Source organism: Cyprinus carpio, chromosome B17 (genome assembly GCF_018340385.1).
Source record: "Cyprinus carpio isolate SPL01 chromosome B17, ASM1834038v1, whole genome shotgun sequence".
Lineage (NCBI taxonomy): Eukaryota > Metazoa > Chordata > Actinopteri > Cypriniformes > Cyprinidae > Cyprinus > Cyprinus carpio.
Window position 1 is genome coordinate 485264 of NC_056613.1, and position 27997 is coordinate 513260.

Below are 27997 nucleotides of genomic sequence, written 5' to 3' on the forward strand. Positions count from 1 at the left end.
GTCTTCAGTGTCACATGATCTTCAGAAATCATTCTAATATACTGATTTGCTGCTCAGGAAACATGTCTGATTATTATTCATGTTGAAAACAGTTTTGCTGCACAATATTTTAATGGAAACCGTGAAGCATTTTATTTTTCAGATGAATAGAAAGTTCAAAAGAACAGCATTTATTTGAAATAGAAATCCTTTGTAACATTATAAATGGCTTTACTGTCACTTTTCATCAATTTAAAGCATCCTTGATGCATAAATGTATTAATTTCTTAAAAAATAAAAATATCTTGCTGACCCCAAACTTGTGACCTGTGTGTCTCCATTACAGTGGAGTGAGAGGGTTTCACACTGGTCTGCGGTCAGTAATGACAGATGTTCTCACCTTCTCCCATCAGGCTGCTGTTGTGAGCGCAGACGGACTCTTCTCTCATGTCCCTCTCAAACACTGAAACACACACAAATAAAACTCAACACCTGAACAAACACAAACACATCTGACTTCACACACACATACTGTACTGACAGACTTTCTTCAGAAGTTAACCACACGACTGATCAGAAGCTTGGACTGAATTCTCATCATCTTAAAAAATGTTTTTCATTTATTATTAATAATATTTCTATTAATAATAATAACAACAATAGCAACTATTATTATTATTCACATATTTTCAATGTGTTGTTTTTTTTTTTTTGCATTTTTTTTTTTGCAGTTTTTTTTTAGACATTATATTTACACACAGACACATTATTAGATGCATTCCATTTGGGATACAATTCAGTTAAAATATGGCTAAAATAATAATAATAATATATATTAATAATAATTCTATTAATAATATAGTATATTAATAACAATAATAGCAACTATGCCATATTTCCATTTTTTGATATTCTATAACGTATTCACATATTTTCAATGTGATATTCCATGATGTATGGCTTTATTATTATTATTATTATTATTATTATTCACATATTTTCAATGTGATATTCCATGATGTATGGCTTTATTTTTTTTATTATTTTTTTTTTTTTTTTGTTTTTTTTTTTTCTGGATTCAGTTTTAATTGTTTGATTATATTTTAATAATCAAAAAGGATGTCTAATCAAATGGATTACTAAAATAATAATAGTAATAATAATAATAATAATGAGTAGTAGTAGTATTAATAACAATAATAATGATTGTTATTATTTGCATATTTCCATTTGTGATATTCCATAACGTATGGCTTTATAAGCCACGATGATGATGATAATAATAATTAAAGTATTATTATTATTAGTGTATTTCTATTGTGATATTCCATTACATATGGGTTTATAATCTTTTTTTTTTTAATAGCAAAGAAATAGTGAGCAAACTTTTGACTGATCATTAATATGCATTTGTATTCTTAATGCAATGTTTTCACTTCACTTTGAACAAAATACAGACTTGAACAGAGATGGCATGAGCACTTGAAGATCAACTGAACAAACCATCGCAAATAATAAACATTGTTTGACAAACAGTTCTAAGATCTCCGAACTACGGCCGTGCCTTGGACAAATATTGTGTAAAGGTTGTTTTCTGCTGTGCCAGTGCAGTGTGATGAATGTGCATTCAGCTGCCCCCGGATCTGTCCTCCACACTGCCGTCTTATCAGTCCAGCGAACGCAAATTCCAGCCATTCCATCCGACAGAGTGAATCAGTGTTTGGCTCGAGTCGCTCGCCAGCGTCTGACGCACAGGAGACACCAGGACTTTAGCACTGAAACCCAACCGAAACTTCAACTCAACTGTTTGTTTACCTTCAGCCAAAACCCACGGCCCTGAATCCAGCAGCTTGTGTACACGAGGAAACTTCAGAAAATACACTAACAGGGCCCTATGAAATCACTTTGATTATTCCCACAAATTCTATGTTATTTTGTTCCCAAATTCTGTGTTTCCAGTTTTTTTTTTTTTTTGGATTCCACTTTAATCGTTTAGTTAAATAAAAATAAAAAAAAAAACACACACACACACACACACACACATACGATCAATTAAATAAGTTAAATTATATAAATTAAAAAATTAAATGGCAATTTTATATATTATTATACTAATTTTTTTCTTCAGATATTCTGTGTTGTCTGTTTAAATTTTTCTGGATTCAGTTTTAATTGTTTATTTAAATTTGAATAAATCACAAAAGAACATGCAATAAATATTTAATAATTTATTACGATTTAACAATAATTTTGCAACATAAAATGTGTTTTATTTTTCAGAAATTTTAATGTTTTTGTTTTTCTTGATTCGGTTTTAATTGTTTATTTAAATTTGAATAAATCACAATATAATGCGTAATAAATATAAATAAAAATGTAACAATTTAATAATTTATTACAATTTTAACAATAATATTGCCCCATGAAATGCATTTTATTGTTTCAGAATTTTTATTTTTTAATTTTTTTCTGGATTGTTTAATAAAGTTTTAATAATCACAAAAGGATATTTAATCAATTTGATAACCATTTAACAATTGATTTGTTTATTACAATTTTAACAATAATATTGCCCCATGAAATGCGTTTTCCACCCCTCCCCCAAAAATACTTTTAATTTCACATTTTCTGGATTCTATTTCCATTTTTCTTTATTCAATTTGATTTTTTTATTCAATTCACAATCAATCGTTGCACACCTACAGATAATATGCACTTAGGATAAAAAGACCAAAAAAGCAAAAAAAAAAAACTAAAAAACAAATAGAAAATCCTGCACACTACCAAATCTTTCAAAAACAGTTTTATTGACAAGTTTTTTTTTAATTAAATTAAATTTTAATAAATCACAAAAGGAGGTCTAATCAATTGGATAAAAAAAGTATACATTTAATTATTTATTACAATTTTAACAATAAAAGCCCTATGAAATATTACTTCGATTTTACAGAAAAAGTTTTTTAGATTTTCTGAAATATGTTTCTATTTTCTAGATTCTGTTTCATGATTGATAACAAATTTATTAGCAAAAACAAATGGTAATCAAAATAATGCATACAACTTTAACAATTTAATTAATCTTCTAAAATGTAGTAAAACATTTTCGGCTTTCAAACAAAGCCCTGTACAGGGTATTACTATTTTTTTCTACTCAACATCCTTGTTTTCTGAGTCAAAAACAGGCTTGAGATCTCACACGTCTTCACTAATCTTGAACTAATTTGATTGTAATGGTGTGGAGAGCGTTTGTGAGCGGATTCCGAGTCTCCGTCTTTAATAAGAGCATCAGGATCAGAGATCAGAGCCACCAGAGTCCTCCAGGATTAAAACACACATTGTTTCTCAGTGTAATCGCTGCTTCTGCCTCTGAACTGACAGCTGTGCGGCTGAGACCGAGCCAAGATCACAGCCGAGACCGTCTGGACCATTATCACACAGCGGATAACAGACTTACATCAGGATCAGCGTATCTCACAGGGATGCAGCATTAGAGAGATCAGACTGTATGTGTCACACATGACCAACCCCTACACGGGAATGACTGCAGTCTGCTCTATTCTATTCAAATGCATCCTTTGCATTGTAAACAGACGAAGTGTGCTGGCATGTAAATGTCGATTTGATTCGGAACACGAGTCAAAGTCCATCTGGAGAGCTTTTGTTCCCACAGCTGATAAAACGCGCTCACCGAAACTTGACCCTCACATCCAGGTCTGGGATTTGTCCTCTAATTAAAGACAGATGGATCCATCTAACAAGGACTTAACATTAAAGACAGTTTCATCTGTTTTCATAATGATTTACTGCTCAAGAAACGCATTAGCAATGTTGGAAACAGTCGTGTTTCTGCCATGGGATAAAAATGTCCATTTTTATGTCATAATTCTAACTTTTTTTTTTTTCAGAATTTTTGGAATTGCAAGATATATAAACTCAGAAGTGCAAGATATATAAACTCAGAATTGCAAGATATATAAACTCAGAATTGCAAGATATATAAACTCAGAATTGCAAGATATATAAACTCAGAATTGCAAGATATATAATCTCACAATTGCAAGATATATAAACTCAGAAGTGCAAAACTCAGAAGTGCAAGATATATAAACTCGGAATTGCAAGATATATAATCTCGGAATTGCAAGATATATAAACTCGGAATTACAAAGATATATAAACTCGGAATTGAAAAATATATAAACTCACAATTGCAAGATATATAAACTCAGAAGTGCAAAACTCAGAAGTGCAAGATATATAATAAAGAATGCAAGATATATAAAACTCGGAATTGCAAGATATATAAACTCAGAATTCAAGATATATAAACTCAATTGCAAGATATATCTCACAATTTGCAAGATATATAAACTCAGAAGTGCAAAACTCAGACTCAGAAGTGCAAGATATATAAACTCAGAAGTGCAAACCCAAACTCAGAAGTGCAAGATATATAAACTCGGAATTGCAAGATATATAAATTGCAAGATATTAAACTCAGAATTGCAAGATAGAAGTAAGATATATAAACGGAATTGCAAGATATATAAAACTCACAATTGCAAGATATATAAACTCAGAAGCAAGTGCATAAACTCGGAATTGCAAGATATATAATCTCACAATTGCAAGATATATAAACTCAGAAGTGCAAAACTCAGAAGTGCAAGATATATAAACTCGGAATTGCAAGATATATAAACTCGGAATTACAAAGATATATAAACTCGGAATTGAAAAATATATAAACTCAGAATTGAAAAATATATAAACTCTGAAATTGAAAAATATATAAACTCAGAATTGCAAGATATATAAACTCGGAATTGCAAGATATATAAACTCAGAATTGAAAAATATATAAACTCAGAATTGCAAGATATATAAACTCAGAACTGCAAAATATATATAAATAAAAAAATTAAAAAGGTAATTGCAACTTTTTATCTGATAATTGTAACTTTTTTCAGAATTTTCGGAATTGCAAGATATATAAATTCAGAATTTAAAAATATATACATTTAGAATTGCTAAATATTTCAAATATTTCAAATCAACTCAGAACTGCGAGATATAAAGTGTCCCCTAATGACATTAATTGCAACAAATTCTGACATTTTATACTAGCTTTTATGAAAAAAAAGTCTAAATTGTGAGATTAAAAGTCCCAATTACGTTTTTTTTTTAATTCCCTAGCGAAAAGAAGCTTCCATAGTTTAATGTGTCCTTGCTGAAAGTACTCAATTTCTTTAAAAAAACAAAAATAAATAAATAAAAATATCTCACTGACCCTAAACTTTAGAACACGTATGTCTCCAACAGAGTTCAACTTTTTCAAAATACAGCTGATCTTTTTTGCAATTTGGGTGCAAATTTCTACATCTGACAATCCTAATCTTAGTCTGCACTGGTTCAAATATCTCTCTAAATACTGAAAATTAATTTTATTAAGAATCCATCTGAATTGTTGTTGTAGGAAGCAACGTTACAAAATAAAGCAACACCCAAAGAGAATTTTGCAACGATGGCTAAAAAAGCAAGTATTGCAAAAGATCCTCCAGCCTCCCAGTTAGAAGACTGATACGAAGCTGCATTTATTACATGTGACATCATGAGAAAACCAGCCGCTCATGGTTGAAAATGAAGTGTTCAACAAGAGTTTTTCAGAGTGTTAGTGTTACGGTGCGTTAGCGGAGGTTCGCTGGTCCAGTGCTGCTGCTTTCCGTGTTTCGACGGCATGCTGCAGCTTATCAAACAGCGGTCATGCTTTGCCCTCCCCTGTGCACTTCAGCACTCTAAACCTAAAATAGCAATATCTAAAAAAACTTGACGGCCTTACACCCGTGCGTTTCTGGATGCAGTCGCTTCCTGGCTCTGTCTGATCATTACGATCACTGCATCTCGTGCCTGGGCTTTGAGCTCGCCGAGGCAGCACTCGTGGATGACTCATGTCCTCACAGCGGGGACACAACCATCGCGATGCTGCGGTCGACACTCCTCTTTATTAAACGATGGGGAGTCCACCCCGATCTAGCTTCTCTGTCTCAAAGCAGTGGAGGACTACTTCGGTGTATGGTAAAGGCCTAGCAACTTGTTCGGAGTGCCAGCGGAAAACCGAATATCGATCACTGCATCGGGGGATGAGCTAGGCTCTGGGGATGAAGACCCGGCTGCGTTGCTTCCGTCAGGGAAGGTGGCGTTGGCAGAGTCAGATCCAGAGCTGACGGCTATGCTTTCCCGGGCTGCTGAGAGCGTCAGGTTGCAATGGAAACCCCCTCCATCTCCCGAGCGCTCCAGGCTGGATGATGGGTGCCGTACGCCAATTCTCGGCATCCACCCCTTGTTCCATTCTTCCCGGAAGTGCATGAAGAGGTCACTAGATCTTGGAGGGCACTTTTTTCTGCCCGAAACAGAGCTAGTGTCTCTTCCGTCCTCACCCTCAATGGCTAAGGGGTATGTGGAGATCCCTCCAGTCGAGCGCACTATTGCGACGCAGCTTTGCCCGCAGAGCGCTGCTGCCTGGCTGGGTAATCCACGCCTCCCGTCCAGGGCTTGTAAGTTCTTGTCTGCACTCCATGGCCCTCCTGCAAGTCTGCCAGGCCAAGGCGTTGAAGCAGCTGCACAAGGGTAGTTCTGACCCAGGTGTGATGCAGGAGTGTACTGTGTACTGCGACGAACCTTGCCCTACTGCAAGACTGATCTCACCCCAGGATGGCTGGGGGGAGTCTACCACAGGGACTGTCCATATGTAGCACTGCCCTACGGCCAGTCCATGTGTAATTTCCACATAGTACCTCCTTTACGCAGGATGTGGCTTCCATTGCGTTCACCCACTTGAGTACACTTTCCCAGTGTTATCCAATATCCCAGTGGTTGGAATAGCAGTGGCGGACACCTATGCCTAAGCCCTGTCCTATCTTGGATGGACTTGCCACCTTTTGCAGGGCAATGTAGGGGGTCAGCAACAGTGGTGTTTTTATAGGGATCCCAATTCATCAGTCACTGACGTAACATTGAATGCGACTGACTGAAAGGGAACGTCTCGGTTACATATGTAACCCTCGTTCTCTGAAGGAAGGAATGGAGACGTTACGTCCCATCGCCACAGTTGCTGTACCACCCCTGTACGGCTGAAGCACACCGTCTTGGCTTCTCAGTAAAAAACTGAATGTGCGACTGCACGCGCTCTCCTTATATACCCGCGATGCTGGGCAGGCTGCGCGATGCAAAGCTTGCATGCCAACATTCACTGGCTTCTTTTGTTGTTAATATTAGGTGGTTGGTGTGTTCTGGGGAGATACCCAATTCGTCAGTCACAGTCACGTCTCCGTTCCCAATTCGTTACATACGTAACCTAGACTTTTTTTTTTCAACTCAGGTTGATACTGAAATCTCATCTGAAGTCATGCAATGAAATTTTCATCTTGAGAAAATCCACTGAGATGGATATTTGATACCATGCAAGATAAATCGAAATAGTTGTGTGAAACATTAAGACTATCTGCTTTAGAAACATTCATTCTCATAGACGCATGAGACACAATCTAATGACAGTCTCCAGACTCAGAAGACTCTTTCATTATCACTGTGTATTTATTCTTCAGCCATAAATAAATGGCTGTCAGCTGCATAGGAAAGCCTCCCTATTGAATTCCCTCAGCTTTCTCACACACAGTTAAAACACAGGGCGACAATTACTTCCTCAATTAAAACACTTCCGAAAGCCAAACGCTCCCAGCACTCCCTAAAAATACTCCTTTCTCTTCCGCCGCTGACCCCACGACCCGACACTGTCTGCGGGACTAAACCCTCGGGATGACTGGAGTAACACGGGCCTGAGGGACAGACGGGAGGTGTACAAAAACATGAAAATGCATCACTGACAGGCAGGCGCAGAGACACAGTCTTTATTATTTCAGCAGTTTATCTTGGCTGACCTCAGTCTCACGCTTCAAAACACTGTTTCAGAGAGACAGACAGTAGTCTAAACATTTATAAAACACACATAAGATCAGATTTTATCTTGTAGAGGAGTTTGTTTCTTCATCAGATTCGGAGAAATGTAGCATTGCATCAGTGTCTCTGCAGTGAATGGGTGCCGTCAGAATGAGAGTCCAAACAGCTGATAAAAACATCACAATAATCCACAAGTAATCCACAGCACTCCAGTCCATCAGTTAACATCTGGAGAAGATAAAAGATGAAACTAATCCATCATTATCATCATCACCATCAGTTGATAATCCATAATAATGCTTCCTCCAGTGAAAAAGTGGTCGGTTCTTAATCAGGAGAGAAATCTGCACAGAGCGTTATTAAGGACCAAGCAACAATTTGAAGTTAAAAACGTCTTGATGGATTTGTTTCTTTTGACTTCTCAAGATGTTAATTGATTGCTTGTGGATTATTGTGATGTTTTTATCAGCTGTTTGGACTCTCATTCTGACGGCACCCATTCACTGCAGAGCATCCATTGCTGAGACACTGATGCAATGCTACATTTCTCCAAATCTGTTAAAGAAACAAACTCATCGTTGATTTGTTTGTCCATTTTTACATTTTTCTAAATGCACAGTGCGATACAATAGACTTGACCTTCCATTCCTTGCATGATCAACAAACCAGGTGATATAAACTACATTTATCTTGACTCATTATTAGATCTGCTAAGTGTCAAGATGTTTAAACAAAACTGGTTCAATGCAAATAACTGTATTTATTTCTAATCAACATACACTTTGTGAAGACACAATATATTACTGTCTGAAACTTTTACTACATACTATTTTTAAAATATTTCATGCAACATCAATCTCCATCTTCATTCTCCATCTCAGCATGCATCGTCTGACTCTCAGAATGCACTAATCACACTCATCTTCTGCAAACTCCTGTTAAATTCCTTTTCTTTACGAGCCGTTTAGAGATGGTGGGATAAGACATCTTCCCATACAAGCACCCAGTGAGCTCTATCAATAAATATTACACACACACACACGGTGCACATGGACCTGTGCCAGCTGCCTAATTGGTCAATGACTGTTTCCTGAAGAAAAGCAGAAACACATTTCGTGCAGCTTCCCTTTTCACATGCACCTCAAACAAACACAATACGCTTGTAATATAGACATAGAAAATAGACATTAAGCTGCTAATGTTAGCTAGAGGCTCCGGACTCCTAAAACTGCACAATTATTATGCTTATTTATCTTGGGAACACTCCATATCCATAAATGTCTAAATGTTACATAAATGTTCCACTTTTTGAAAAATTCCCAACTAGTACAGAATGTGAAGAGTTTAAAAATAAAGTAATTTTCCACTGGCTTTATAAACGTAAGTCTATATTAAGCAAAGAAGATAACTGAAAATCAAAACACTAACTAAAAAAGTAACAAAACATGCCATGGTAGCACTGTTTTCTCAGATATGGTACATGGTAATGTGTTTATATATACTATGGTATGTTTCAAGTACATTTAAATATTATGAAAATAGCATGAAATGCAAATATGGAAATCTTGGGTATAATGGTTATCAAAGTATTCATAATCCACTGATGTGTGTTTTTTGAAGTTCTGATATCGATATCTTGGAGAAAAAAAGTGGCTGAATGCCGATATATTATTTCATAATATTCTATTTAAAGATAGGAAATAATATGTACTGCAAAAAAAACTTAAAACTTCTAAATTAGAGCTAAATTTGAAAATGTAACTCCATGTAAAAAAAAAAAAAAAAAAAAAAAAAACAGCTCATGTGATAATTTAAATAAAATGCCAAATATCGGCCGATATATTGGACTAGGCAATATATTAGTCACTTATAGTTTATTTTACATAAAATTGACTACTTTAGAAATAAATTGTTTGAAAAATGAATCAATATTAAAAAAAAGGCCAATTTAAAAAAGCCAGATAATGGGCAATATATTTGCCTTGGCAATATATCAGTAACTTCTATTTATTTTACATAAAATGTACAAAATTAGAAATAAATAATTTAAAAAAATTAATCTTTTTTTTTTAACAATCTTCCCAATAGAAAAATGTGTTAAGCTGATGCAATTATTAAAAAAAATGCCAAATATTGACTGTTATACTGGCCTTCACAACATATCGTTCAACCATGATTATAAAGTACTAACGTGTATAAAGTGCATAAAGTTTATTAACATCTGATCCCATATTATTGGCACAGAACTTTTCTAAAAAGCATGTAGTACCTTAAAACTCATTTTCCTAGAAGGTCTTAAACGTGAACCCTTTCAAACCCCTCAGATTCAGGCCTGGAGCTCCGTCACAAAGGACAGACAAAGAGCTTCTTCTTGGAGATCCATAAATCTCTCCGTTCAGGATTCAGCGTTCAGCTGTTAAACTTCTACTTGGACAAATAACCCCAGAAACGCTGTTCCCTTGGGGACTTTTAACCCTGACAAAGTCAAAGTAAAACACTGACCCCGTCTAAAAACATCTAGCGTGTCTGATTACGCCCGTGAAGACCAGAGCGTGAACCGTGAGAGTCTGCAGTGCTGGGAAACGGAATGAATGGAGAATAAAAGTAAATGACTAATAAACAACTAATAAACTCTCAGGTGAGTAAATAATTAGTGGCTCACTGATGTGTTTTTAATGATCAGTGAAAAGAGTTTGATTCTCTAACAAATTGGACATAAATACTGTGCGCACAAATGTTTTACTCAACATCTAGTCCATAAGTATGTGGAAGCATGTTTCCACCACAGAATAAAAAATAAAAAGGTAATTGCAATATTTTTTAACCTCACAATTCTATTTTTTTTCATCTAAGTTTACATCTAAGAATTCTGAGTTTACATCTCGCAATTCCAAGTTAGAAATTTACAATTGTGAGCGAGTTAATGCCTTGAATATTAAATTAATATCTTTTTTTTCTCCCAATTCTGACTTTTTTCCTCTCTCACAATTCTGACTTTTTTCCCCACGGAATTCTGAGTGTACATCTCACAATTCTGAATTTTTTTTCCCCACGGAATTCTGAGTTTACATCTCACAATTCTGACTTTTCTTTCTCTCGGAATTCTGAGTTTACATCTCACAATTCTGACTTTTTTTCCCCACGGAATTCTGAGTGTACATCTCACAATTCTGACTTTTTTTCTCTCGGAATTCTGAGTTTACATCTCACAATTCTGACTTTTCTCTCTCTCGGAATTCTGAGTGTACATCTCACAATTCTGACTTTTCTCTCTCTCGGAATTCTGAGTTTACATCTCACAATTCTGACTTTTTTCACTCTCGGAATTCTGAGTTTACATCTCACAATTCTGACTTTTCTCTCTCTCGGAATTCTGAGTGTACATCTCACATTTCTGACTTTTCTCTCCCTCGGAATTCTGAGTTTACATCTCACAATTCTGACTTTTTTCTCTCTCGGAATTCTGAGTTTACATCTCACATTTCTGACTTTTTTCTCTCTCGGAATTCTGAGTTTACATCTCACAATTCTGACTTTTCTCTCCCTCGGAATTCTAAGTTTACATCTCACAATTCTGACTTTTTTCTCTCTCGGAATTCTGAGTTTACATCTCACAATTCTGACTTTTTTCTCTCTCGGAATTCTGAGTTTACATCTCACATTTCTGACTTTTCTCTCCCTCGGAATTCTAAGTTTACATCTCACAATTCTGACTTTTTTTCTGCGAGAAATTCTGAATTTACATCTCACAATTCTGACTTTTTCCCCCTCGGAATTCTAAGTTTACATCTCACAATTCCAAGTTGTAAAGTTGCAATTGTAAGCGAGTTAATGTCTTGCATCATTTTTCTTTTGCAACACTGACATTTTTCTCTGAATTCTAAATTTACATCTCACAATTCTGACTTTTTCCCCCTCGGAATTCTGAATTTACATCTCACAATTCTGACTTTTTCCCCCTCGGAATTCTGAGTTTACATCTCACAATTCTGACTTTTTTCTCTCTCGGAATTCTAAGTTTACATCTCACAATTCTGACTTTTTTCTCTCTCTGAATTCTAAGTTTACATCTCACAATTCCAAGTTGTAAAGTTGCAATTGTAAGCGAGTTAATGTCTTGCATCATTTTTCTTTTGCAACACTGACATTTTTCTCGGAATTCTAAATTTACATCTTGCAATGCTGACTTTTTTTTCTTTTGGAATTCTAAATCTAAATCTCACAGTTAGAGGTTATAAAATTGCAGTTGTGAGCGAGTTCACTTTTATCTCAGAATTGGAAGAAAAAAAAATTTAAAAGGTTGCAATTACCTTTTCATTTTTTTTTTATTCCATGGCCGAAACAAGCTTTAAAACATAATAGATTTAACAGCAGAGCTCAGCTTCCAAACTAGCTTTCACTCTAGTTTCCATGACTTTTAGGATTTCATTAGTTTCCATGACTTTTCCAGGCCTGGAAAACACAATCCCGTATATTTCCAAGTTTTCCACAATTGTGGGAAATGCTAAAAAGTGTTATGTCATCCATAACCACAAATAGGCAAACAAAATGCTTTCACTGGACCGACACAAGCATCATTTCGGGGTCATATACAACAGATAAGATGTACAATTATTTCACTAAATCAACACCTCATCATTTGTTAATCAAAGCGCTAAAAGTCCAAACCAGAACAAAGTACAGGCGCCGTAGACAAATACTCTCTTTACAGAGTACAAAGACACTTTCAGTATGTCAGTTTTCATGCAAGACATCCAGATGAATGAAACTGGTGAAAAAAGAAACTACTGATGAATGCAGAACATCCACAGACCAAAAAAATATCAGTTTATATCTGCATGCATCTGGTTTTAATGCAAGCTTAACAGCAACTTAAAAAGGTTACAGAGTGGGTTTTAAAGGGCTCTGCTTTAAAGAACCAAGAAACCAAAACTAAAAATGGATCTGAAAAACTTGTGAACTTTTCATCAAAGCAGCAAAGAAAAGAAACAAGTAGACAATTAACAATAATTTCAGAATTTTCACTGAAATGTTTTGAAGTTGTAAAGATGTTTTACAAGATATCTGTATCTTGATATCATTCACTGAAGGTCATTGTGACATGGTTTGCAAGATTGCATCCGAAACATTTTAACTAATAATAACCTAAATGTCATTAATAACAACATGCGTCTGTTTTCAACAAAACAAGACCCGAGGACAGCAAAAACACACGCAAACTTCCTAAAATGCACACAGAGTGTCTTTAAAAACTAAGAAAACACATCTAACAGCTTTAACTGTGTACATATTTTTTTCCAGTAACGTTACTTTAATCGTTTAAGCACCACAAACAACAGTTCTGAGTCTTTAAATGAAGACTAAAACACTTACCGACTGATTTCCTCGTTATTTAAGGCGCTTGCAGTTCATTCGCACCTCTCAGATATTTATGTGTGTATGATTTTCACCGGCTGCAGGTCTGGGAGACTCAGTTTGATCATTTCTCACGCAGCAGCACTGACTGACTTCAGCCTGAACTCAAACACCGCTGCATTAAACCACAGAAACTCAGGGGGCGGGGCTTCGCGACACAAACTTGTTGTAAACGTCGAAACAAAAATGTTTCAATTTTGTAATGTTCACCTCGCGGTTTTAAGTCAATATACAAACAATTTCAGTGTTTTTGTTCGGCTGCAAATTATTATTTAATGACGAAGCAAGCGCCGTATGTGACGTAATACGTGTTACTTTTCTCAGCGCTGTCATGATGGACCAATCACAGCCTGCGTCTAATATCCGCATACTATTCATCCTAATTTCTAAAATCTGATATTAGTATTTTTTTTAAAATACTAATTAGGGCGGTTAGGGTTGATAGTATGCACATTGGGACGCAGGCACAGTATTTAATATATTTAAGATATTTGTATTTGCAAATGTGTGCATGTTTCTTAAAAATATTTATTTAAATAATTGTTTTCTAAGCGTATAAAAACAAAAATAGAATCCTTTGTCATTAATTGCACGCCCTTCAAGTCTAAAAACTTTAAAAGTTTTCTTTCAGCAAGACATTTTTCTTAAAACAAAGCACGAGGAGAACAGTAACACTTTAAATTTCATTGGAAGTTTTCTCATTTTGAATAAATGGTGCCATCTGCGGGTCAAATAATAGCACAAGCTCCTGTTTCTAAAATAAAATAATCACATTTAAAACCATCCACACACAGTCTGTACATATTAGTTTTATTGAGACTGTCCATGATTAACAGTTTACACATCAGGCAAGTTTTTAATACACTTAAAAAACAAAAAAACAAACAAAAAAAAAGTCTATGTACAAGTTTGCAGTATGGGGGTATGATTTTTCACCATAAATGTCATTTCTGAATCCGTTTACTAAAAAAACGAAACTATATATAGTCATAAAAAAAAAAGAACATAAAAACAAAAATGTAATTAAAACTCCTAATGTAGCTAATTAAAGAGTATACACAACAAAAAACCATAAATCAATACCTCACATCTCAAACTAAAATATTAAACTAATTTCTAGATAGTAATGCAATGTTTACACGCCTTTAAAATTAACTGACGAGAGGCAGCGTATCAAATAAAAACAAAAACAATCCAGTCTTCGCACAGCTGTATTGCAAAATAAAAGTACATGGCTCAAGAATCGTGATTTAGTTATTTGTGCTCATAAAAACTGGCTTTATTATCCGACACATATTCACCCCTGAGCGAAATCCAACAAACTAATATATAAATCAAAGGACAGAAATAAGAGAAGTGAAAAAGCCGCTGGTAATAAAAGTTGTTTCGAACTCAAAACAAGCGAATGAAATGACCTTTCTGCAGTTACCAGCCGGTCTGCTCAAAACAAGTGAAGAAATCTAATAATTATTGCATGTACAAATTCATGTTTCACGTCGCGCTCGAGCAGCGCGGTTAGATGTCCGGTTAAACCGAGTTACTGCTCAGATGGGTTTGGTTGTGCTGTTGTAGACGAGTTTCTCTGAATCCTCGTAGGTGCGCACGTGTCCGCCGTTCACGGCCACGTGCTGATGTGTGTTTCTGCGCTTCTTCTTCCCCTTCAGGAGGCAGCATGCGATAACAACCAGCAGGACGGCGATGGCGAGGCCCAGGATGATGGCGATCACGATTGCAGCTGAACAGAGACACGACAGTCACGTTACGTCAATGCATCTGGATTCCTCAGCAAAGGTACAACAGCAGACTATAAAGCAATGCAAAGAACTACAGAAAAAAACACATGCAAGGTGCATTTTTTGCCATTTAGTTTAACTCTTTAACTGTTACCCCCCATTTTTTTTTTAAATAGGCATTAAAGTGCACTATCCAAACTTAAATTGTTCTAATTTATGAACACTTAGGAATATAGACCTAAGGTCTATATATATGTAAATTTTCTGAAGAAAATGTAAATTGGTTGTTATGGTGGTTCCTAGAGTGAATGCATCTTAACTTCAATAAAAAAAAAAAAATAAAGAACTAAAAATAAATCAAATATAAACTATAAGAGTATCTCCCTGAAACAGACACTGAGCATACTTCGGTTAGAGTTATGATTCATTTCCCATACACTCAACATTCATCTTTTAAAGGAAAGCATGCAAGGAATGATATTTAATATAACCAGCGTTACCGGTTTCGCTCGAGCCTTCTAGCTTCTGAAACTGAGCTCGCCTGGCAAACACGTCCGACTCTGAAAAAACAAACAAACATGACAATCTTACGTTTTCTTAATCTTAATTTGCACGACACAGTGACCAGCTATGAACAACATCTAAGAAATATGATTTTAAAACAGTTGCAAACAGCTACTTCATGAGAAAAGATGAAATCAGCTGGAGAAAGTCCCTGCTAAATAAATGAGAGCCAGTAGATGGCGCTGTTTGCTTGCACTCATAAACACTGCTTTTATGAAAATGCCACTGAAACTTTTCTGAACACAGTCGGTTCTCTTCAGCGATGCATTCGTATGAACATCTGCACGCATTTTCACAGCCTTTGGAAGTTTAATTAATTAATATCAATGTTGCCAAGTCTGCAGTTCTCCGTCCTCAGATTATAGACACACAACAGCCTTTGGAAATACATACACGGATGAAGAATTCATATAATAAAATACTACCAATAATAATAATAATAATAATAAAGTTAAAATTACCAGTCACTCCATTGCACGACCCCATGCACTCCTCCTCCGTTTTGAAGCGGTTTTCATTCCCATCACAGCCGCCGTAGTTAAAGCGGTGACAGCTCCCGTCATATGGATTGTAATACCAGTTAGTGAAGCTTGCACGGCAGGATCCCGTTACTGGTGGCTCCACGCAATGAACTGGAAGAGTCAAGACATCGCTGATTAATTCATGATCATTTTAACAATGAATTTAATATTAAGGAGGCACTAAAACAGTATTATATGTGACCCTAGAGGACAAAAGCTTAAAGTCTTAAGTGTCAATTTTATACATCATCTGAAAGCTGAATAAATCATCTCTCCATTGATGTGTGGTTTGTTAGGAGGACAATATTTGTCTGAGATACAACTATTTGAAAATCTGGAATCTGAGGGAGCAAAAAAATCTAAATATTGAGAAAATCATCTTTAAAGTCGTTCAAATGAAGTTCTTAGCAATGCATATTACTAATCAAAAATTAAGTTTTGATATATTTATGATTGGAAATGTACTAAATATCTAACATGATCTTTAATTAATATCCTAATGATTTTTGGCATAAAAGAAAAATCTATAATTTTGACCCATACAATGTATTGTTGTCTATTGCTACAAATATACCCCAGAGACTTAACACTGCTTTTGTGCTGCAGGGACATATATTATGACAAAATTATAATTTCACAAAAATAAAACAATAAATATGAGAACGTATGATGTGAAAAAACACAATGCACTGAACAAGATTTTCCAGATAAAATTATAATCAATACATGTTTAAAATGGTTTAGGTTTGCGTGTATAATGACAGAAAGTGAAATATAAATGAAATTCAGTAATAGGATTTTTAAGATAAATTATAATTTTTAAAGATGTATAAATGGCATGCAACAAAATGAAATACAGTAATCAGTTTTTCAAGATTATTGAAGATCATTTAAAATATGTATTTAAGGTCTGCATATATCATATGAATAAATATGGTTTTTAAAGATTATTGAAGATCATTTAAAATATGTATTTAAGGTCTGCATATATCATATGAATAAATATTATAATTATCAGCAGAAAGTAAAATGCAAATGAAATACAAATGATGAGTTTTTTTTATAATTTTTTCAAAAAAAAAAAATTGTAATATATCATATGAATAAATATTATAATTTATATTATAATAATTACAATTTTTTATGTTTTTATATTAAATTAAAATAAAAATATTTCAATAATATTTAGGTTTGCATATAACAAAAAAAAAAGAAAAAAAAGAAAGAAATACAGCGATGACCTTTTCAAGATAAAATTATAATCAATAAACACTTAGCGAGATATATTTAAAGTTTCAAGTTAAAAATATGAAATATAACTCACCTTTGCTTTTGTCCACAGGAATATTCAGCAATCGACGAAACTCAGTGTCCACTGAACAGACAAACAAGAAATCATAAATTAATCAACTCAATCACACATAAAACTAATAAATGAGCTGAACTTTATTTCAATCCGTTAATAAAGTACATTTAAAGGGACAGTCATCATTTACTCTCTTAGACTCAATCCTGTATGTTCTTTACTAAACGTGACCCTGAGCCACAAAACCAGTCATAAGAGTCAATTTTTCTAAATTAAGATTTATGCATCATCTGAAAGCTGAAAAAATAATCTCTCCATTGATGTGTGGTTTGTTAGGAGGACAATATTTGTCTGAGATACAACTATTTGAAAATCTGGAATCTGAGGGAGCAAAAAAATCTAAATATTGAGAAAATCATCTTTAAAGTTGTTCAAATGAAGTTCTTAGCAATGCATATTACTAATCAAAAATTAAGTTTTTATGTATTTATGTTAGGAAATTTACAAAATATCTTCATGGAACATGATCTTTGCTTAATATATTAATGATTTTTGGCATTAAAGAAAAATTTATATTTTTGACTCATATAATGTATTGTTGTCCATTGCTACAAATATACCCCAGAGACTTAAGACTGCTTTTGTGCTCCAGGGACACAAATGGAAGTGTTTTTTGCTTAGGAGATCAAAATTGACAATAAAGCCGCATAAAAGCATTACATACGACTTGATGCACTTTACTTGAAGTCAAAAGCTCAATAACAAAAAAACAAAACTCTAGTATGACTTCAGATAACTTGGCATTTCAGCAGACATGAAGTCATACATGTTTATTTCTGATTGTTTGGTTTTTTTGAATACTTGTATTATGTGTATGTATCATATGTTTTTACGTTTGGAGCACTCCGCCTCGTCCGAGCCGTCGCCGCACTGCGCTTCCCCGTCACACTCCAGCCCTTTCTGAATGCAGCATCTATTCGAACACGAGAAATGATCCGGACCGCAAGCCGCGTCACACTCCTCAGCTGTGTGTGTGTGTGAAAGAGGATTTCACTTGTCAGTGCCTACATGAATATTCCAGACACTAATTCAGATGAAATCATCAGGAATCATGGGATTACTATTACCGTAGATCGGACCTAATCTTCCAGACGGGGGTTTAGCAGAAGCTGCAAAAGACAATATTTCATGTTAAAACAGCAGCACATGAGAACGTTTTTGTAAAGTCACTCTTAAAAATGTGTTCGTGTTATTAAACAAGGCAATGAAATATCAAACAAAGTGTCGATTATTTTTAAAAAAGCATGCAGAGACAGACTTGACGAATAATTCCGGGATTTCTGAACGAGCCGCTTGCTCTGAATGCATCAAAACATCACTGGCAATGCATGCTTTTAATGCAGTTTCATAAGAAGAAACAGCCTGAAGTATCTGACACAGTTCAGTTTAACCATCATCTGGTTTATTCTGCGAGAACCAGAATAAAAAACCCAAAGCCTCATGACTGATAAACATTTAAACACATAATAATACATTTCTGACAAGAGTCTGATAAATGAGTAAATGCATTCAGGTCAAAATAGGGTTATGTTTTAATAAAGACAACATTTACTTGGGAAAAAGTCACAATAAGTATATCATAAACCTATAAAAGGTAAGGTAAAAGTATTATATTATACGCTTCACGCTTGTTTAAATAAACACTTGCATTACCTTTAATTTAATTAGTAAAAAATTTTACTTGCAGAATATACAATAATATATGATTTTAATAAATATTAATATATAATTTTACTTAAAAAAGTCATCCTATATTACTATTTTCAGCTATTTTTTAAATTTTATCTGTTCTAATTTACTGGCATCTGTCACAAATCATTTTAATAATCATCTGGTTTATTTTGCAAGAAAAACTACCAAAGCTTCATGACTGGTAAACCCTAATGTCAACGATTTAAATACATTTATGATATATTTATCCGAAGCGTCTGCGAAATGCTAAATTAGGCTGGAATAGGGTTGCATTTTAATAAGACGGACATATTTAGTTTTACAACATTTACTTGCAAAAGTCTTTAGAATATTATTATAAACCAATAAAAAATACGATAAAAGTTATTTTGCATTATATAGCTAACATATGTTTCATTAAATAAATAAATGAACACTTTTATGCACAATAATAACCATGTTGCAGTATATTTAATTTACTGATTTCTACTAGTTTTTTTGCACTTTGACAGTTTTATCTGCATGCATCATAAAAAGCTCAATACCTGAAACTCCGTCGCAAGCGTTCATGCATTCGTTGAGCGCCAGGTAGTTGTTGCGGTTTGGTCTGCAGCCTCCAAACTTGAACTGCTCACATTTCTCCGTGACGGCGTTGTAGTGCCAGCGAGGAAAAGAGCCTCGACACGGACCCTCCTTCTTCGGCACCAGACAGTGATCTGATGGGAAAAAAAACTGGCATTTTAAATACAATTTTATTTATTCTTCCACACAGACAAAAAACACCAAAAGCATGATATCATTTGCATGCAATACTAGATTTAAAGTCTTCTGAAGTAATGCTTTAGCACGTGTTTGTGCTGCTGCTTCTATGATAAATTGCATGAGAAAATTAAACCATTGTGCAAAACACATTAAACATTAACATTAAAGCAACAATTCAATTAATATCAGTATCGAATGTCATATCAATGAATGCATAGGTCAAGATAGGTTTAAGTCTTGCTTTATGACTCAATAACAGTGATGATGTGAAAAAGCAAGGAAATACGAATATAACGTCACTTTAGTAAAATAATGCATGTGTTGTTAGGTCACGAAACACAATGCTGAATGTATTTTATAGTCGATTCCCATACTGTAAGCTCATTTACATAATCGTGTGCATGAATGAACTACAGTATGTGAAATATGAACGCTCATTTAAACGGAAAACTGAAACTATCTCTTGCATTTTAAAACAGAAGACAAAACACGAACGCTGTTGGTTTAGCATAATAAATAATGTTTCTGTGTGCACTGTGTGTGTGTGTGTGTGTTTCTGTCTGCATGTTACAGATGCTGCTGATAAACATGCATTCAAGTCTCGGAAAAACATTTATTAATATTTAATCACACTATTTTATCGCCATCAATGATGAGACAAACACTGCGCTTTAAACACAGGGCGGCAAAACCAAACACTATAAATAATGCAAATGCAATTCATTCAAATCAATACAAAGTCATGTAAATATCTGTTCCGCATCAAAACTAATAGAATTGGTCTCATCTCATATGGATTTTAGATTTACATTTGACGGCTCGACCAGATCAGAGCTGTTTCACAAACGCTGAGTGACCAGAACAACCTCATTCTCTGTGAAACTCCCGTCGCAAAACCCGTCGCGCCAGTTTGTGAAACACTCAAGAAACTATCCACACTCGCAGCTCAAGGGGTTTCCTGTTTCTGCTAAAACTAGGAAACATCAGGCAATCGGTCACAAAACTAAAACTGAATCCTTTCCATTGAAAATAAATCATTAAACTGCTGATCTGAGAGTTTCGACCAGGCAAAGCGTCATTTAATGGGAAGTATGAGGAAAACAGAAAAGCACATTCTGGGTTAACAGAATGAAACCATTTATGCATTTAAGTCTGACAAATCCTGGTAAATGGTTAATCCATGTATTTTTAAGGTCGCTTCAAAACCTGTTGGACCAGAACTCATCTCAGGAATTTCATTATGATAAATCAGATTAAATGTCTGAGAAACACTTATCAGAGAACATGACTGCAATGAAATATAACTGTAATGAAAGCTGTTGCTTTTAATATCATAATGACACATACGGGAAAGAACTTGAGAACATGGTTTTTGACCCACTTATGTACATGGGTCACAGACGAAAAAAGGGTTTAAGCATAAAAACGATAAGTGTAAAAAATTTAAAAGCTTTCAAATTTAATTGCAAATTTGTTTTTGTTTTTCTGAGCAAAAAATAAATATCATACATTTTTCCCTGACTTACAGAAGAGACCCACTAAAATGTAATTCGGTGTAACAATCTTATCAGGCATATTTACAACAAAAATCAATTTATGACATATTACTTTAATTAGTTGCAATTTCACATTTTTTAAATTTGCAATTATCCTAGGTCTTGCCCATTTGTCAGTAAGAATCTTTACTAATTTAAAACACAATGAAATTTAATATGCTCCCTTATTCTTTTATATATTTTAATACGCACACTTCAGAATAAGTATCTTGTTTGAATTTTTACATAAATAGTGTTACACTGAATGAAAATGTAACATTGTTTCAGTCAAATTTTGACATTTTATCCTCCAAGAACTTTAACAGTAGACACTTTACTAACATTTAATGTGCTTGAAGGGTTAAAAAAAAAGAATAAACAAATGAAGTAAACACACAACATGTGTTTTCATGTACAGTACTCACGGAGTGACTGTTCTGGTGTTAGGACCAAAATGGACACTTCGGCTGATCCTGTCTGACCAGCGTCATCTGTGACCGTGAGTCTGAACTTATACATCCCCGGAGAAAGATTGGAGACTGTCACTGAATCCTCAAAATGCCCTTTCTGACAAAAAAAGTAAATAAAAGTACATTAAAGAAATATCGGTAACACTTTGCTTGAAGCCTATGCATACAATGCATGATAGATTATTTTTATTGCATTAATAATGCCCTGTAATGCATCTTATAATGCACTGTATGAGCTCATTAATAATTATACCTACAGTTATTTAATAATATATTTTTTTGTTGTTACACCTTTACTTGAAGCCATTATTATATACAGTATAATGCATTAAAAAAGTATTTTACTTACTATTGCATTAATTACAATATATTTTAATACTTATCTATTCATTGTAACAACTTATAAAGTATAACTCATTAAAACAATATCGGTATCACTTTACTTAAAGCCTTTACATATAAACAATTCTAAAAATATTTTAATGCATTATTTATACCTTACAATATTTTGAATGCATTAACTATAATATACAATTATAATATTCATATTTTCATTGTTACAATTTTAGAAAGTATAATTCATTAAAATGCATGAAAAGAACCGATATCAGAAATGCTTTACTTGAAGTCTTATATATAATGCATTATAAAAATATTATAATGCATTAATTTTGCTTTATAATAACACACTGTATGAACTCTTGAATAATTATTTAACAATTATTTTAACCACACTTACATTATTATACTCATCTACGCTTTGTTACACCTTTAGAAAGTATAATTCATTAAAAAAAAAAAAACGATCTCAACCAATATCGGTAATGCTTTACTTGTCTTAAGCATTAATGTAATGCAATATTAAAGTATTTTAATGCATTAATTATGCCTTATAATACCTTATAATTATAGCACAGTTATAATATATTTTAATGCTTCTGTTTTATACATTATAATTCATATAAAGATTATTATTTATAAGTATGAAGCAAGGAATCTGGAAAATGCACGTTAACTTTTAATAGATTATTACAATTATTTTATACTTTTATTACAATAATTTATGAAAATATATGATGCATTACCTTTATAATGCCTTATACATTAAGGCATCAAATAAAAGAAAAAAGTAAAATTCTAAAGAAAAAAGGGAAGTTTAACAGTCATACATAGGCACAATTAGTTTTTTCAGGATTTCTTATTCTAATAATGAATCTGAACCCACCGTCACAACTGCAGACGGGTCTCCAGACACCTGTACCCACTCATATTTTACGATCTTTTTATCATCTTTGCTCTCAATGCCGTTCAGAGTCACATCTTCTTTGGGCTGAACGACTCTGTCCTGCCCGGCGACAGCGACTGGAGGTTTGTCCTCCACGTCTGGAAGAAATCAAAACACCGCCGCGATGAAACATTATGCAATACGAAACGATAACGGTGGGAACTGCACAAGATGCCAAGAACGACAGCGAGTAAACAAGCCAGAGCTTATGAGAGAACACTGCAAGATGGATCTTGTATACTAGAGATCAGTAGATACGGCGAGGTAGAAGAACTATTAAAAACATGCAGAGGAAATGAAAGTTTGAGACTAAAATATACGGACACTAAATGATAAGATTCTACACGGTTGATATCAAGGGTGCAGAAACACAACAGCAACATTAACACGTTTTTGCATTCAGCTCATGGAAAATCTTTACCTTTTAAACTCCTAAGACTCCATGAAATCTGAATTTGTGAATTTTACTCCATGTCTATTTACTACTGTGCTCTAAAAGCATGACAAAATAAACATTTATAAGAAACGTGCATTTAATTTACAGCCTTTCTCTTCCATAAAAACAGCAAAACAACTGATCTTGAACTTTAGAGGGTATTCTTTTGTTTGTCAATCAGATGGTTGTGATGTAATATTAATGCTACTGGCTATATCATGTGTATTAAATATGTAATATGTCTTGCCAGTCAATGCAAAAAACACTTATTATTTTAGTATCAGTGAGATGCTATTAGAATTTTTATGGGTATATTTAATATTTAATGCATCAACGAACAATGAGCATTACTTATGTTACAATGTTTATTCATCTTTATTGATTTTTGTTAATAAAAATACAATTGGAGTTGTTAGTTCATATCAGCTCCGATCCATTAAAAAATATTAAAAGCAACATAGTTTTCACTTGTATTTTGAATTAGTTTTATCATTTCCATTTTTTATGAATTTTAGTTAAATTTTTACGAATTTTGTCGTGTGTTTTTGCCATTTTTATTAGTTTTTGTTTGTCTTTTAAATATTTATATATAGTTTTTTATACATTTTTTATTTTAATTTTAGCTATTTTAGTCCATCAAATTAAACTAAATGAAAATGAAATAAAAAAAAAAATTAATCCATTATATTTATTTTTTTATATTTCTATAACTATAAACAATAAACCCGTCAAGGCTTTTCATGGGGTCCTAAATGTGTCGATCTTCTGAAATCGTTCCTACGCTCCTAGTTACTACAACCGGCTAAAATACAAAACAATGACACACTTCAGAAGATTTCAGCAGGTCTGGACACGCATGAGTATTTCCAGGAGTATTTCCTCCACAGGACAAACCTGAAAACACTGCAAACGATAAACCTGAGTATACTCAGAGTAATAGTACATCAGACTTCTAGACACATTTAAGGTCATTTCCCTTAAACCTTGCACCTGTTGCACAACGTAAAAAATACAAAATAGATTTAAAAACACAGCTGTTGACTATATATATATATATATATATATATATATATATATATATATATATATATATATAGATATATATAGATATATATATAGAAAAAGTAATGTCTTGGAAGTAATGGAAGTAATGTCTCCAGATACAAAATTGCCGCTCACCTGAATTTTTTTGCTCAAGGTAATCTTTAAAAACTGATATTAGAACGTAGTTCCTGAAGCCATTCTTCCTCACAAAGCGGCAGACTTTCTTTTGTTTGTAAAGACAGTTGAAGATGAAGCACGAGCTGATGCTTTTGGGATTTTCTCCATGTTCTATAAAAGCCAGATTACAGTTCGGATCATTACAGCAGGCCAGAACACAGTCTTCAGGCCGAGACACTCGAGGAGAAGACAGGAACGTGCCCCCTTCCTTCACAGATTCATCTGCGTCCAACACAAAATCTTCTTTGCCAAGACTGAACTTATCCATGCACTTCCCTTCATCCTGAGCCTCTGATGGAGCCACTTGGAGACAGATGTGCAAAACCACCGCGGTCCAGAAGAACCAGAGCCGAGCCGGAGTCATTCTCTGAATGAACAGAAGCCTGTATAAACTATTCAAAACCAATCTGAAAAGAGAAGGCTTTAAACATTACAACCTACAAATAAAACTTATATAAGACTTATATATATATATATATATATATATATATATATATATATATATATATATATATATATATATATATATATATATATATAAGGCCTAGCTGGAAGGAAGAATCATATAAACACACAAAGATTCGAAAAGGAGTCATTCTCCAAAAAACAAATCCTCCAAAAAGCCCTTTATAAATGATTCAAAACCAATCTGAGAAGAAAGAGAAAACTTTAAACAGTAGAACTTCTAAATATACGTACATGGATATTAATCATTCTACCCAACTATGTATACAGTAATATATAGTTGGTATAATTAATAAATCCAGTGAATAAAGAAATAAAAAAGGAGTCGTTCTCCAAAGAACAAAACCTCCAGTTAAACCCCTTTATAGATGATTCAAAATGAGAATGAAAAGATACAAGTAATATTTATATTGATTTATATTATACGGATTTAGTCATTTTACTAGCTATATTTATTTTTATTTATATGTTCTTTATAAATCTATAAAAAAAAAAAAAAAATTTATCTAAAGATCGAAATCTAAAGTAAAATCCCTTTAACAATGATTTAAGACCCATTTGAAAAGGAAGCGAAAACATTAAAACTTCCAAATAATATTTATAAAACAGTCTGCATATTAAATCCAGAGTGAATACATAAAGGAGTGATTAAAAAACTTTCAAATCATATTTTATATATAAACATAAACAATTAAAAAGAAGTCAACAAAGTTTAAAGTAAAAGACGAATCTGAATAGAAAGAGAAAATCTGAATAAATTAACATTTCCCATTAATATTTATATTATATATAGCTGAAAGAATGAACAAATCCATTTTATTTTGTTAAAAAGTCATCAAAATAACAAACCCCTCCAGTAAAATCCCTTTATAATGATTGAGACAAAACATTAAAACTTATAAATATTTATAGTAATAAAATATATAATATATAAATAACCTTACATCGACCTACAGCCTATATAACTCAAAATCAACGTGAGAAGATTATACTAGCTTATCAATATATAATATTAAACTTTAATACATGTATCATCTACTATAATAAGTTTATAATATCACAGGCTACATATAAGAAAAACGCCCACTTTAAAGTCAGTTTAGTAAACTTTACACAATTTGACCAATAAAGTAATTTTCTCCCCTTTAGAGACTTTAATCAACTTCAGTGAAATATTGTAATGCGAATTATGTATATAGGACATGTCGTTCAATCTCATGTGACACAAAAGCGAAACTTTTCGAACATTTCAGCTTTACTCAGTCGTAAACATTAAAAGGCCGCCGGAGAAAAACGCAGCAGATGTTTGGTTTTGCGCTGAAACATTTTCTCTTCTTACCTGTTAAACAGCTCTACAAGTGTTCGTCTCCTCCAAGACGGTGTAACTCCTCGTTAGCCAGACATAAAGCGTCGTTTAAAGCGTTTCGATGGAAATGCGTCGTCGATTCTGAGTTAAACTGCGGCAGTCAGATCCCGATCTACAGGTGAGGTGTGTCCGATACCGAGATACCTGCGCGAGCAGGAAGTGCTGACGTCACGCGCCAGCCAGCCAGACTCCGCCCCCTCGCACTAAACTGCATTCATTTACATGCTTGGGGAAATTATTATTTTTTTATGCTCGGTTTCTAAAGTCTGTTGTCTGAGTCTGACAACATCACACTGTTTAGACAGGACACGACTTACCGCAGACGCACTAAGTCTGTGGCTAAAATGTTTCTGTAAATGTTTCACTTCGTTATCAAGTGTCCGTGTCAAAGCATGTAGAAACGTTTCACTTCCTTCATCCGATGCATCATTCACCGCAGACTTCACAAAGCACTTTCATCTGCAGTTTCATCAGACACTTCAATGCTGGTGTTGAAAAATCAAGTCTAAAGCCAAATATACAACAGATATATTATTTCAAATGATGTGTGTGCTTTAAATACTTATTAAAAATTATTACTTTAACTTACTTACTTTTTTATTTTGACTTCTTTACATGTAAAAATTTTCCAGTACTCATTGCTACAAATATAAATGTACTCTATACATGCAAACAGCGTTGGTTAAAGCTAATGCATTACAATATTGCGTTACTCCCTAAAAAAGTAACTAATTGCATTAGTTCGTTACTTTTTATGTAAAATAATGCGTTACTATTTCTCATCTGGCCTGACATGAGGACAGGAGAGCTGTCGGTCAATAGATGGGAAACAAAGTTGCTGTCATTATTTATTTAAAAAAAGTAACTAATGAATTACTAGTTGCTTGAAGAAAGTAATCTGATTATGTAACTCACGTTACTTGTAATGTGTTACCCCCAACACTGCACACAAATCAGCATATTCTTTTTCTGTGTATTACATTATTGACTTTTCACAGACAACTGTTAATATGGATATCTAAAAAGTGATACACAATAGCAATCAGCTAGACAAAATGGCCAGTCAGTATCAACATAAATGTAGAACAAAAATTACATTTATATATAACAAACATGCAGGGACAGCACTGTGAAAAACCACCTAAACATCTGACCGGGTTGTGGTTGCTGTAGCCATCTGTTGCTTTTGCAATGAACCAGCAAAACGTACAATTTTAAAGGTTTCTACAAAGTGGCATTCATAAATTTCCAG

The 27997-nt window shown here is 33.7% G+C and overlaps 2 protein-coding genes across 3 annotated transcripts in view; both read right to left on the bottom strand.

Annotated features, from left to right (window-relative positions):
- Positions 1–13558, bottom strand: part of LOC109108580 (pleckstrin homology domain-containing family G member 3-like) — a 59084-nt gene extending 45526 nt beyond the window's left edge. Inside the window, 2 exon segments of the mRNA XM_042743142.1 lie at positions 380–442; positions 13309–13558. Of these exon segments, the coding sequence (XP_042599076.1) occupies positions 380–428 (49 nt within the window). The 5' untranslated portion in view covers positions 429–442; positions 13309–13558.
- Positions 13559–14139: 581 nt separating this feature from the next.
- Positions 14140–27005, bottom strand: spint1a (serine peptidase inhibitor, Kunitz type 1 a). Of its 2 annotated transcripts, none has more exons than XM_042743143.1 (11): positions 26719–27005; positions 24873–25321; positions 23198–23355; positions 21928–22069; positions 19751–19921; positions 18602–18643; positions 18368–18499; positions 17493–17543; positions 16109–16279; positions 15584–15643; positions 14140–15085 (listed from the first exon to the last, which is right to left on the bottom strand). In XM_042743143.1, the coding sequence occupies exons 2-11, from the start codon at positions 25276–25278 to the stop codon at positions 14895–14897; spliced, it is 1524 nt and encodes a 507-aa protein (XP_042599077.1). In that variant the 5' UTR covers positions 25279–25321; positions 26719–27005; the 3' UTR covers positions 14140–14894. The 2 variants fall into 2 exon arrangements, with proteins under 2 accessions (XP_042599077.1, XP_042599078.1); XM_042743144.1 differs by having other exon boundaries at positions 24873–25281; positions 26719–26912.
- Between the last annotated feature and the right edge of the window lie 992 nt (positions 27006–27997).

Coding starts and splice junctions, on each gene's coding strand:
- spint1a (XM_042743143.1), bottom strand. CDS start 25,278: ATGACTCCGGCTCGGCTCTGGTTCTTCTGGACCGCGGTGGTTTTGCAC. Junction 15,644..16,108: donor GTCGTGCAATGGAGTGACTG/GTAATTTTAACT, acceptor TTGTTTTTTCAG/AGTCGGACGTGTTTGCCAGG. Junction 15,086..15,583: donor AGAAGGCTCGAGCGAAACCG/GTAACGCTGGTT, acceptor GTCTCTGTTCAG/CTGCAATCGTGATCGCCATC.